General features: G+C 38.2%; 2 protein-coding genes across 7 annotated transcripts in view; both read right to left on the bottom strand.

Annotated features, from left to right (window-relative positions):
• Positions 1 to 1075: 1075 nt before the first annotated feature.
• Positions 1076 to 4729, bottom strand: LOC143367932 (uncharacterized). Its single transcript, XM_076810200.1, has 3 exons — positions 4491 to 4729; positions 4279 to 4444; positions 1076 to 2770 (listed from the first exon to the last, which is right to left on the bottom strand). Exons 1-3 carry the CDS (start codon positions 4727 to 4729, stop codon positions 1982 to 1984), a joined length of 1194 nt encoding a protein of 397 aa, XP_076666315.1. The 3' UTR covers positions 1076 to 1981.
• A 7750-nt stretch (positions 4730 to 12479) lies between these two features.
• Positions 12480 to 13093, bottom strand: part of Nox (NADPH oxidase) — an 86037-nt gene continuing 85423 nt past the window's right edge. For 4 of the 6 annotated variants that reach the window (XM_076810363.1, XM_076810364.1, XM_076810368.1 and 1 more), the window contains one exon: positions 12496 to 12897. In XM_076810363.1, the coding sequence (XP_076666478.1) occupies positions 12700 to 12897 (198 nt within the window). In that variant the 3' untranslated portion in view covers positions 12496 to 12699. Of the gene's footprint in view, positions 12898 to 13093 lie in introns of all 6 variants that reach the window. The other 2 variants (XM_076810367.1, XM_076810366.1) reach the window with 2 other exon arrangements.

The following is a 13093-nucleotide window of genomic DNA, read 5'->3' as shown; positions in this document are numbered from 1 at the left end:
CGTACGCGCCGACAGCTGCGCACGGGTTGACGACGAAACAGCCTCCCGAGGCCGTTTCGTGTCTAAGTGGGGTGGTGTTACATGGGCCCTTTAGGTCCATCCCGTGCTTGCTGTCCACGCGTCGCTTTTGTTTCGCAAAGGCGATTCAGCGGAATCGCCTCGCGTGTAGCAATCGCGTGGTGCTGAGCCCGTGGCAACAGCGATAGGGACAACGACCGCGCTCGGCCAGGGCCCCCGATTATTGGGAAATAATCGAGGAATTTGTGAAGCAACCGACAACTGCCGACGGGGCAGTTCTCCCCATTCGTGGGGATCGAGCGAGGTTTGGCCCGCGATCGAGAGCCGCAAAACATCATTCTTACTCGAGTGCTCGAGTTAGGAAGTCGCGACGGACCAGAGGACCGTCTAGATACCGCGACCACGTCTCCACGCAGATTCCGCGAAGCGCGATCGGCCGATAGTAATTCGTAAGAAGGGTAACTCCGTCCGACACACAGGAAACGGCATAGCCGGGAGAGCCCTTGCGCGTCAATCGAGACCGACGTAGGACCGCGTAGAAGTACGTTAGAGACAGTGCGGTACGACGGGCTCTAGGCCACCGACATCCGAGAAGCACAGCGAGCGACCACGACCTACCCGTGGGTCAGCGAGACTGCGAGCGACCGAAACACGAGACGGCAAGCGTGCCGCGCGACACCCGAGCGACACAGCGAGCGACAGCTGAGACGAAGCGCTGTCTCGAGGTAGGATAATCTTATTTGTGTAACAATATATTTATCCTTATCGTTTCTCCCTTATATCCCCTGTACTTTATTCTTTCAACCCCTTGTCACCTTCCATATTCCCGGTAAGTATAGTCAAGGTGGGCCTTAGCCCTTCGATAGAGCAAGAACCCGGTAAATCATTCCAACCGCTCGGGGTGATTTACAGGAAGTCCTATATGAGGACGTAACAGTCTTCAAACCTTTGCAAAAAAAAATTCTTGTGCTTTCAGACCTGACAGATAGGCGTGACCCCTTAAGGGGACCTTCCGTTTTAAAAGTCGATTTTTTTAGTTTAATTTTTCAAATGTTCAACCTTTTAAGAATACGTGTTTAAAAGGATTTGTTGAAATTCATAAAAGTCCCGAACTTATAGACATTTGGGTAATCGCAAATGCATGGGCAACACACGGCCACTTGGCGCCCGCGTAAAACTTTAAACGCGATTTTCTCGAAACAGTGTTCTGTAAACGGTGGGACCTGTATCCCCAAAAGTTATTATGCGATTCGACTGAAACTTGTTTATTTTAAAGAATATACTTCTGGCTAGGGCGGAAACCAGGAAAAATTACAAAAAATTGAAAATTTATAATTTTCAAAGTCGGTAGAAGGACGAAAAATAAAAGGGAAAAAGTGATTTCAAACTTCGTGTCGTTGTTTAAAAAAAAAAGTTATTTTTTTAATTTTTGTCTGCATTTCCCCTAGCCAGAAGTATATTTTTCAAAATAAAAAAAGTTTCATTCGAATCGGATAATAACTTTTGGAGATACAGGTCCCACTGATTTGGATCAATTTTTTGACGTCTTGACTTTAAGACTCCCCAGTGCTGTCTGCAATGATTAATTAAAAATCAAAAAATATATTTCTATAATTTAAGACATCCTTAATAGGGTAAAGGCACCAGTAGTCGACCATGTATCAGTAGTCGCCCTCTTTCAGAAAAATATGAAAAATAAGGTTTTCAGAAGTGACGATCTTTTGAATAAATTGCAGTTCTCTAACTGCACTCTGTTCAAAAGATTGTCACTTCTAAAAACTTTATTTTTCATGTTTTTCTGAAAGTGGTCGTGTACTGATACATGGTCGATTACTGGCGCCTTTACCCTACAATGCAAAAAGTCCCATTAAATTATATATAGTAGTTTTCCTTCAATTAATTCCTAAAGATCACCTATTTTTTGGGGCTCTAGACCGGAAGGTCCCCTTAATACAACAAAGACTTACGCTCTACCTGCATTCAATATAACTTCCTGCCACGGAATACTTCCTTCTCCTACAAAATATTCTTTGTACCGATCCCTATTTTGTTTGGCAGAGTTGTTGATATTCCTGGGAACGGCGGGTTGCAAATTATGCATTTGTACTGCATCGTTTTGACAATCTCCCTCCATCTGCATACTCCTGTTGTTCGCAATGAATGTTTTACTTCGTCTTCGCAAAAAATTATGCAGAACGCATGTAGCCAACACCACATAGCAAATATTTTCAACTTTCATATTTATGGGTGTATGCAGCACTCGACATCGCGAAGATAATATGCCAAATGCATTCTCAACGACATTCCTTGCTCGCGACAATCTATAATTAAAGATTCGTTTGTCGTGGTCTAGTTCTCTATGACAATAAGGCTTTAAAAATTTGTTCGTTAAAGCAAACGCTTCATCGCCTAAAAAGGCAAAGTTTAAATTATTCACGGTTTCGTGATTTTCTGGTAAATTTATTTGACCGTTATTTAATCGTCTCAAAAATTCTGTATGTTCAATGACACCCACATCCGGTATTCTACCATTTTTTCCAACGTCGACAAAAATAAATTCATAATTTGAATCCACTAACGCCATTAATACAATACTGTAGTAATTTTTATAATTATAATAAAACGCTCCAGATTCCGGTGGTGGAACAATGCGAATGTGCTTTCCATCCAAAGCACCTCCGCAGTTTACGAAATCCCATTTGTTTTTAAAACCTTCCGCTATTTTCTTCCACTCGTCCTTGGTATTCGGGAACTATGACAAAAAAATACAATTCAAAAATAAAAAGTTAAATAGGTAGCGCGCTCAGAAATGATGTTGACAGGGAAACGTCTGTGGCGTGACCTGCGCACCGCACAAGTTTCGTGAACAACAGACAGACACGGACTTATTGTTTTTTAATTTCTTTGCTATTTCTTATTTTATTAATTTTTTTTTTGTTTGAAGGAAGAAGAAGTGCCCATCACAAATTATTGCCCAGATACGACTATTAGAAAAGGTGGAAAGAAAAGAAGCCGGAGCAAGATGTAAGTGAATTTTATCGAACGTGCACCGAAGCACTGAAGGCGCCATCTACCAGCAAAGTGGATATTAGTGAATTTGGGGCCATTGGAATAAAAGTTGGCAAACAATTGCAGAGAATGGAAACAGATCAGGCAATTTATGCGGAATCAATTATAACCGCCGTTTTAAGACGGGGTCTATTTAAAAGTTTAAACCCGCACACAGACTTGTGCGACAACAATTGTAATGTAATCGCCATGGCGAACTCCAGTGGAAGCACCGCAGGATCAAATTCTTCTAATATAGAAGGAAGCTCGGGAAACTAACTTCTGATAAACGATTTTTTATATTAAATTATGAATTTATGTTAACTTGAGCGTTTAAACTGTAAGGAAAAATGTTAAAATGTTAAAAATAAGTATTATTTAATTATTTATAAGGTACGGAGTAATGACGTGACTAAAGTGGCGGACGAAAGAAAGTTTACAACTTTTAAAATCGCATAACTTTTTTAGAATTAGTCCAAACGACATGATTTTTTTTTTAATCTACAAGGCATAGTTTGCTAAGTGGTGTGTTTCGTCGTTAAAAAAATGCAATTAGTCGGAATAGCAAAAAAAAAATAGTAAATGTTGTTTTTTAAAGTTTTTTTTCAATTATAATCAATTATTTCCCGAAATCAACGATTTTCGACTTTATTCTGTGATCTTTAAGCGTTTATAGCTCCGAGCAACGTTAATCGATTTTATTGAAATTTTCAGCACATATACAACTGACTTGAATCTACAAACGGGTATTTTGAATTTTCATTACAGACTCAAAAACCTTTACTATTTTTTTTTGCTATTCCGACTAATTGTATTTTTTTTAAACAATGAAACACGCCACTTATCAAACTAAGCCTTCTAGATTCTCAAAAAAAAAATCACGAAGTTTGGACTAATTCTAAAAAAGTTATGCGATTTTAATAGTTGTAAACTTTCTTTCGTCCGCCAATGTATATGGTGTCTCTGTAGAGAAAAACTGTGCCATGCCTCGGTTCTATCATATCTATTATAACATATATATTTTACTTATTGGTTTTCTTATGTAGATAGTTTATTCTAAGTTAAATTGGTGGTGGGTTATTGTAATAAACAAGTGTATTATAATAAAGAGAACAGACACTATGGTACACGACGCAGAGGATCTTTTCCAACGCCTCTAATAAAGCATTATTGTTATTCTATGTATACGTATTATTAATTTGTAATCCTTACCTTTAAGAACTCTGTCCGTAGGACCTGATACAGTGCTTTGCAAGTCTCGGGAATTATCTCGGATAATGAAGGAGCTGATATCCCCGTACTAAATTTTAAGTCTTCGTAAGAACGTCCAGTTGCCAAAAATCGTAAAGTGGCGATAAGACGTTGTTCTGCAGTGATGCTGTTTCGTTATTCTGTTTGCAACTAATTTCAAGAGTTCATCAAACGCTTGAGAATCCATCCTCAAATAATTTTTGTAATCATCTCGGTGATCCTCTCTCAGTTCTTGAACAAGGGCTTGATCGTTAGAATTTGCGCGGTATTGTTTTACCCAAAGGCGCTTCCTTCTTTTGTCTCTTCTCCGCTCTGCTTCTGTTAGATATACAGCAGCAGCAGCAGCAGCAGCAGCAGCAGCAGCAGCAGCAATAGCCAAGTTCCGACGGCGATTATCGTTTATCGCCAACATCACACAGTTTTTGTAACAACTGTCACACTTGGCTGCCAATACGCCGAACAGAAATTTGATTACTGCCGTGTAACGGTTTCGAGCGTGACGTAACGCTTCTTACAGGATTTCGGGATTGGTTCGAGTGGCGTGCGATAAAGAATTAAAATTCAAGAACAAGAATTTAACTTAATAGTGTGTATTCAGGAAAACACTTCTAAATCATACAAACAAACAAAAATTAACGCTTTATAATTTTGAAGGAATTAGAATAATTAAGTAGGTTGCGACTCTCGGTCGGTACAAAGAAATAAAGTTGATCGTCTTGGGTTGCGACTCTCGGTCGGTACAAAAGAACGCCCGTTTGATCGATCAATTTAATATATTGTAACTTAAATGACTAATAATGACGTCTTAGTCGATAGAATGAAATGGTTTATGGATAGTGACTCTCGGTCAATATAGAAGGATAATAGGTTTATGTAGTAGTTTAGGATTTAGGAATTGAATATGTTAAGTTGAGATCCGTTTTAAATTGTTCTCCGTTTCATCAGGGGCAGGTTTTGCCACCTGAAGTGATCTCAGTCCCACGTTGCTCAGGAGTAATGTACTAACCTGAGAATAAGAATTAATAACTTTGCTTCAACAAACTAAGGGGCCTACAAGGCGGCTTCCACGGCCTGAACGTCTCGTCAAACTTAGCGACTATGGCTTTGGTTGGGACGCTCGACAGAACCGAGGGGCCTACAAAGCGGCTTCCAAAGTTGGAGCATTAATTTATGTTGGGATCAGCTATAAGCTTTAAATGATCCTTTTGCGTTGAATAATTGAATGCTTGAAATAAAATTCTCGACTGGCATCGAATGAATCGAATAGAATGGAATGAAATTCTCTGGGCTATCGTGCCCGTATTTATACATATTCTGGATCTTGGGAACGCACCAATAGGAATGGAGTTCGACTATAACGCGTCAATCATTCTCGACTCGCTCGATCTGTTCTCCAGCCAGTCTACAAATCGACTGGTTAGTGCGCAGGCGCGCGTGGAACGCTCGGTTCTCCCACTCATCGCTATGCATATTTCTCTACTCTCGATCCTTAATCTCGCCGATCCGCCGATCGACTGAGGATCGCGCATGCGTTTGATTCTCCCACTCTTCATCACTTGATTCTCTCTTTCAGCGCACTCGCGTCTCGCGATACTCTGAGCTAATATTAATATTAATACTAAACACACCTTACAAAAGTAGGAATAATAAGAATATAATAAGAATATAAGTATTTAAGTGCTTATTAATTGGATTTATTGACACGAAAAAGAAAGGCGCAGTTTTGGGGGTTTGTTACAGCCGGAACCTCCACACACCACGCAGAACTGTGGGTAGTAATGTTCTTTTTCCAAGCACGTCACTGATTCTTCGGGTGGCTCGGTATAACGAACACACGTAAGCCAACCCAACTTATTAATTAATAGTTAAAAGCAACAATTAAAAGCAACAATTAAAAGTAGCAATTAACAAGAACAATTAACAAGAACAATTAATAGTACCAATTAATGGTAACAATTAACGGTAAAAATTAATAGTAACAAGTAATAGTAACACTTAACAGTAACAATTAATAGTAACAAATAACAGTAAAAATGAAATAATGCGTGCGCGATATGTGAAGTCTGAAAGCCGGTTCGAGAACAAGTGATCGTTTCATAAATTTTTCGTCGGTTAAAAAGGAACGACTAGACAGAGTTAGAGATAGCGAACAAGAAAGATAGTGACAGGCCAAAAATGGGGATGAAAGGGGCAAAGAGAGAAAAACATAGACAGGGTGAAGAGAAAGCGTGGGATAAGGAAAGTGTCCTTCGGTTCGTAAACGTCTGGCCGCCAAATATTTCTGACGATGAGCAGGCCTGTGCGAACCCTTGAAACTAGGTATGTATGTATATGGAAGAAGAAACGGCAGAAAGTAATAAAAAGGTACATACAGGGTGTCCGCGGGAACAGTAAACAGTTGGATATTTCCTAACATATTCGAGATAGAAAAACAATGTTTATATGGGATTGCATGTTTCGATAGGGCAAATTTAATAGGCCAGTCCTGTTTCTTAAATGTGCGGAAATTCGCCACCCGCATAATAGTTGTCAGACAAATCAGTTTTGACCCTTTTCTAAATCGCGTTCACTTCTTACTAGAGATGCGGAGAAAGTGTATTGAAGATACACGTGTACACGTGTATCGAAATTCACGGATCGTAGTATCCGTGTTTCCGTGTACTGAAATTCACGGGTACACGTGTATCGAAATATACGTTCCACGTGTATTAAGATATCCATATTTATTTTTTTAACTAAATATCCGACTGTTTAGATTTTACGCTAATATTTTGCGATAGGTAGGTACAGACATAATTCACTAGGTTGCAGATGAAAATCAATAATATCATGATTATGGTTAATAAAGTTTAATCTATTAATCGTTAATTAATCTATTTCAGACAACTACAACATCTATTTGTAACACTATAACTCCGGATATAACCACTATATTTGCATACAATTTTTTTTTCATACTCCCTAAAGATGGACAAATGAAGCCACAAAGCTGGACGTAAATATATTTAATTCTTTGGTTTTAAAAAATTCGCGTTCACTTCCTACCGCTTGTAGCGGCTCGCAGAGTCTTGGCTGCCAGGCGTGGCGCGAGCTTCAGGATTTCCGCACTGTCGCAAAGTCCACGCGCCACGCCGAACCCTTGGTTTCAAGTGCCGTTTTCCTTTTCTAACTACCTTTTCTGTCTCTTATGTAAACTTTTCTGGAGTCGAGGTTTGCGCGCCACAATTTTGGACGCGACACACCTGACAACGGTTCTACGCGCACGCAAGAACGTGGAATTCCGGCGCGCCACACTTCTAGCCATACACAAGATGCGAGCAAGAACGTCCGATGAGGTGGAAACTTTTCGTCTGCAAGAAGAATGCAGATCGCAATACAGTCGTTATAACTGAGTAATAAACCATTTCCATAACTTATAGCACCTTCAGGTAAACCAAATGTGGCTTCGTAAAAACAGATGTTTCAGTGTGCCCCACAGTAACAGCATTTATGATATCCTCTATAAGCCAGGTATATCGAGGAATTCGTATATTTTTCGCGATCGTGTCTTGCCGATCGTTTCGCAGATCAATAATATACATGGAACAGGTAGTACACAATACAAGACTGCGCTGGTTCCTGGAAAAAGCATGTGGAGTCGACGTATAAATGGGAGCCCGAACTCGCTGTCTCTAAGTATTTAAATATTTTAAAATCAAATTTGAAAGAAAGTGCAGCAAAACTTGGATTACAAAACGCTTACTTATTCCAACACGATAACGATCCGAAGCACTCATCACGAATTGTCAAAGAATGGATTCTGTATAACACCCCAAAATTCCAGAAATGTCCAGGATTTCCGCATTTCTCATCAGATCTTTGCGAAATTTAATTTCAAGCAGAATTTGTTAAAAATAGTCCAATTTACATGAAATTTTGTTTGATTTTCATCGGAAAAACATAAGGAATCCATCGGTATCACTTCCATATCGATACAATAAAAAATAAAGAATTTCTTAATACGCTAAAATGAATAAATCCGTTGAATAAATTAATAACAAATGAATAATAATGTTTAACTAAACTGTAGATTTCGTCACAATTTCTAATAGTACTATATTGGTTTTTCTTTATAGTCGGAAACTAAAAATTTCCCCAACAAGCGATTTAAACGCTTAAAGAGCATTAAATAAACTACTAAATAAACATTTTTCAATTTTTTTATAACAATTAAGTCGAAAAAATTAAAAAAAAAGAACATTAAATGGACGTACAATATATTCACTTATAAATCATTAGAAAGGAATAATTTTTTCAATTTATGTTTTTTGGCGCCATTTCTATATATTTTATAATTTAAAAGTTATACAACACGAATGTTACTAACTATCTCTATTACGACCACTGTGAGGCGTCCGGCCGAGTGCATCCACACGGTTCGGCCGAACTGTACAGGCCGGCCTGCGCAGGCCAAACTGACATGCCGGCCGGACCGTGTGTGGCCGCCTTTAGGTAGCTCCTCGGCTTCCATCTCTGGCAGTTTTAATTAGCTCCAGACCCAAGTGGTATATACAACTGAGGTAGCTTTAGTTAGCTCCTCAGCTTCCATCCTAGAAAGCGTGGACCAGCTGATAGGCAACAGCAAGCCAATACAACTCCGAGAGAAGGAATCCTCTCAATTTCTCAATTTAAAATTCCAAATCGACCGAAGCGTCATTTCTTGTATTAGACATTAACTGACTTCTTGTCGAGACTTCATGGTTCAATTAGCGGTTTAGTATCGTACCTTTACACTATATCTTCTACATTAATTAACGTCTCAGTTCTAACTGTTCTATACCGAAAGCGTCAAACGATCTTTATGTTCTGTTTTACCGGCCGAAGCGTCAGATTCTATCTCTTATCAACCAAGCGTAATTTTTCGTGAATTAATCTTACATTCTGTTACACCGACTTAGCATCTAATCCGAAATCAAAACGATATTCTTTAATACCGACCGATACGTCGTTACGTAATTACCTTATGTTCTATTATATTAATTTAACGTCATAGTTCACACGACTCCGTGTCATATTCTATGTTCCATTTCGATCTAGTGTCAAAACCTTTGAATAAACTATTTTGTTATTTATTGTTAAAAGAAGGACTCTCGTTTCGTGAAATTCATTTCTTTATCGCACGCCACCCGAACCAATCCCACAATTCCACGGATAAACCGCGCTACTTGTGGAATTTCCTGTAATTAACGGCAACTTCTCGTTCAAGAACGTTACAACCAACAGAGGGTATATTTAAAGATTTTTTTCTCAATAACTACCACATATAATAAAATAAATCGTTTTGGAATTTATCAAGCTACTCTTATATTATACAAAAAACAATTGAAAAGATTGTTTTCAATTTGTTTCATACTTTTTTTGTAGCGTCAATGTGACACCCACAAAAAAGAGTTATGTTCGTGGCGTAGGTGATTTCCCGGCTCAGGCTCATCTGAAATAAAAAATTCGAAATGATTCTTAATCTGTACAAGTGTGTGTATCGCCTATATCTCATTTAACAATTTTTGTTTAGAAATAACAATGTGACGTCGGTTTGAAAGAAAAAGTTCCCCAAAAGAGTGTTTTCTCGAATGTTACCCGAGAAAAATCTCGGTTAGTTTCGACAAAGATTGTTAATTATGCTACGAGCGAAAGCGACACTTATACAGATTAAGAATCTTTTCAATTTTTTTGTTTCAGATAAGCCTGAGCCGGGAAATCACCTACGCCACGAACATACCTCTTTAGACGATGTTAATAATATATATTATTACAATAATACTGCACACAAAGTACAAACATAATACAAGTGCAGATATAATATAAATATAATAAAACCGCAAATTACAAATAATATCAGTACAACAATATTAATATTATTATCATTATCGATGATGTATTAAATTTACTACGTCTATAAGTGTGAGTGCTTTTATATATTTAAAAAATATGCCGAAGACGTCGCGGGCTGCAGACTATCGAATAGACTTTAACGGCAGTTAGAGCTCCGGTCATATCTGACCGTAGGGATAGTCGTATACAGTAATATTGTTGCACTGATATTATTTGTAATTTGCGGTTTTATTATATTTATATTATATCTGCACGAGTATTATGTTTGTACTTTGTGTGCAGTATTATTGTAATAATATATATTATTAACATCGTTACAGCGCAAAATAATTTTAGGTGCAGCCATTACATTACTACGGTAAGAAAAAGAAAAAAAAACAAGCGCGCACCAGGAATCGAACCGAAGACCTCCAGCACCGTAGCCAAACGTCTTAATATCGCAGCTACGACCGTTGCTTCCTAAGAATGTTTGCACAACTGAAATACTACTGTCGCGCAAAACTTTGAACTCAAATTTCTCGAAAACGAAGGCCCACTGTACAAAAACCCTTTACGGTTTTGTAACACTAGGTGTGCACTACAATGTCCACCCAGTCTCATTCCAGAACCGATTGCATAACCTGTGCGGTCTCCTTGTGAGATTCACCCTGAGAATCTCGTCGGTTTCTCTGGCTGTCCTAGGAATGGTCGTCCTCCGGGCTCCGGTAATTCGGGTGACGGTGCCGGGAACGGGAATGTGGTCTGAACCGAAGGTAGTGGATCTTTGGCCGGTTTTTTAAGAGTTGGAACTCATCGTAGAGTGAACAAGGATTTATTGAGCTTTGAACTGACACTGGCGCGGCGATCACGGCAGTGATCGCTAATCGATATGGAAAAAGTGAGAGAGTTTGCTCCGTTTTGGGCGTCGGTTTATATATGGTCTTTTGGGCCGTGGTGGGGGCCTAATGATCTCCGTCCGATGACCCGTGGTTGTGCAGCGTTTGATAATCGTGCATCGTTTGCGGATTCCTTTGCATAGCTGCACATCTTCCTGGCTCAATGCTAATCGGTGGTTGTTTCACAACACCGATATTATATATAAAAATGACAAAAAATATTGTTTGCACTCCGTAGCAGTTGACAAATATCACGAAACTTTTACAGTTTTTCACACTTCTTTTTGAGGGAGGATTTTACTCCCTAGATACCCATTTCGATAAAATTTATTCAATGAGCCGAAAAATGGAGAGTTTAAACTGTAAAATGGTTTTTGTTTCATGAACTTTGGATGAATTTTGGCAAAGTTATGCGAGGTTGAAGATTTTGAAACAGCTATGTCCGGGTTTCGGGACAAATATCCCACTGTGGCCGACATTCCACCTATGAGTGGCTTTACACACTCTAATTTCTGCGTTAACTTTTGAACTTTCTTCTTTTCAGTGAACAGAGTAAGTTAATGTAAAAAATAACATTAATTTTCAATGTTATAAACAATTTTGCGGCAAGTTTTTTTTATAAATATCTACCAATCCAAAGATGTAGATTCACCCCTGAACGCAGAAGACAATACCCCTTGTACAACCCTATACATATCATGTGCATGTTCGATATTCATAAAATAAAATACTTTCCTTTTTGGTATCGGTTGCTGCTAAAAAGGTTCGACTAGGCGAGACATGTAGGGATGTATCAAGAGACACGGTAGTGTCTCGCGCCAAGTACATGCCCAGCACCAGACGACCGTGCCTATATTACGTCAGACACTTTTTGGAAGATCCATTCGATTATCGAATCTCAATAATGGTTGATGCGATTAATTGTTGAATAGTCTCAATGGATAGCTTGGGTTTCATTTAAATAAGAATAGTGTCTTCTTTTTGGTCCTACGTGCCTTATGAGCTGAGATATTTCGATGTAAAGTTGCAATTTGGCGAATTTTATGTTAAGATATTTTCTCCATCGCCAAGTGTGGGCAAGAGGGGAGCATGAAAGGGTGAGGAAAGTTTGTGAATGTATCTCAAGTACTACTCGCCTGAAATAGGCTTTAGCGATTAGTTATCGATAACATAGAAAATTTAATAAATTATTTGAGAGACTGTCAATTGATATTTATTACTGCATATGTCATTTGCAATTTTGATTTACGAAAAATTTTCTGGTTATGACGGAACGTCAAGTAAATTTTTTTGTTATATTAATGACAATTTGGTTGATGCATGAAACGGCTAGAATTATGAATGGGATAAAGTGAACGTGTATGGAGGTAGAATAATCCTTTAAGGTTTAGCTGAATATATGGACTAACGTAATGGGATGTTTGCGTAAGTTTTCAACTAAATAAACTCTAATAATGTGATAGCTTAATAACGTAGAATAGCATAAATTATAGTTTTTATTGAAAGTTATGCATGGATTTCCAATTTTAATTTTGTTAAGCGATAATCAATTACTCTTTAATAGTATAGTGTCAGAATACGCGTATAATAAGATCAGACAAATACAATATTATTATATTATAACTTTCCAGAATATTCAGAAGGATTCTTTCTTAAATTTGAAACCAAACTGACCACATTTGTAACGTAAAATTTTTGCTAATTGCGGTGGACCACAGTAAAACACTGTCACCTTGCCTTTTTTCTTGTCCTGGAGCTGTTTGAAGACTTTATCCCAGTTGGGTCGGCCTGCGTTTGTTCGTGTTTTTAAACCTGTTATGAGATCTCGTTTTTCCTGAAAAATTAAATGAATGTTCCTTCAGTCCATTATATCTCGTCCATTTTCAGACCATATGTTACAATTATTTTCATTAGGAAATTTTTTTTAAATAAAATAACATTTCTCGCGAGCTTTACATTGCCATGATGATACTTCAATTTAACGCTTCTTCTGTATTTAAATCTAGAGCGTTAAAGCTTCTTAGTAGACA

Source organism: Andrena cerasifolii, chromosome 4 (assembly GCF_050908995.1).
Source record: "Andrena cerasifolii isolate SP2316 chromosome 4, iyAndCera1_principal, whole genome shotgun sequence".
Lineage (NCBI taxonomy): Eukaryota > Metazoa > Arthropoda > Insecta > Hymenoptera > Andrenidae > Andrena > Andrena cerasifolii.
Note: the sequence above shows the minus strand (reverse complement) of the source record. Positions and strands in the feature narration are given on the sequence as shown.

Coding starts and splice junctions, on each gene's coding strand:
- LOC143367932 (XM_076810200.1), bottom strand. CDS start 4,729: ATGTTGGCGATAAACGATAATCGCCGTCGGAACTTGGCTATTGCTGCT. Junction 4,445..4,490: donor TTGAGGATGGATTCTCAAGC/GTTTGATGAACT, acceptor ATAACGAAACAG/CATCACTGCAGAACAACGTC. Junction 2,771..4,278: donor TACGGACAGAGTTCTTAAAG/GTAAGGATTACA, acceptor TTTTTGTCATAG/TTCCCGAATACCAAGGACGA.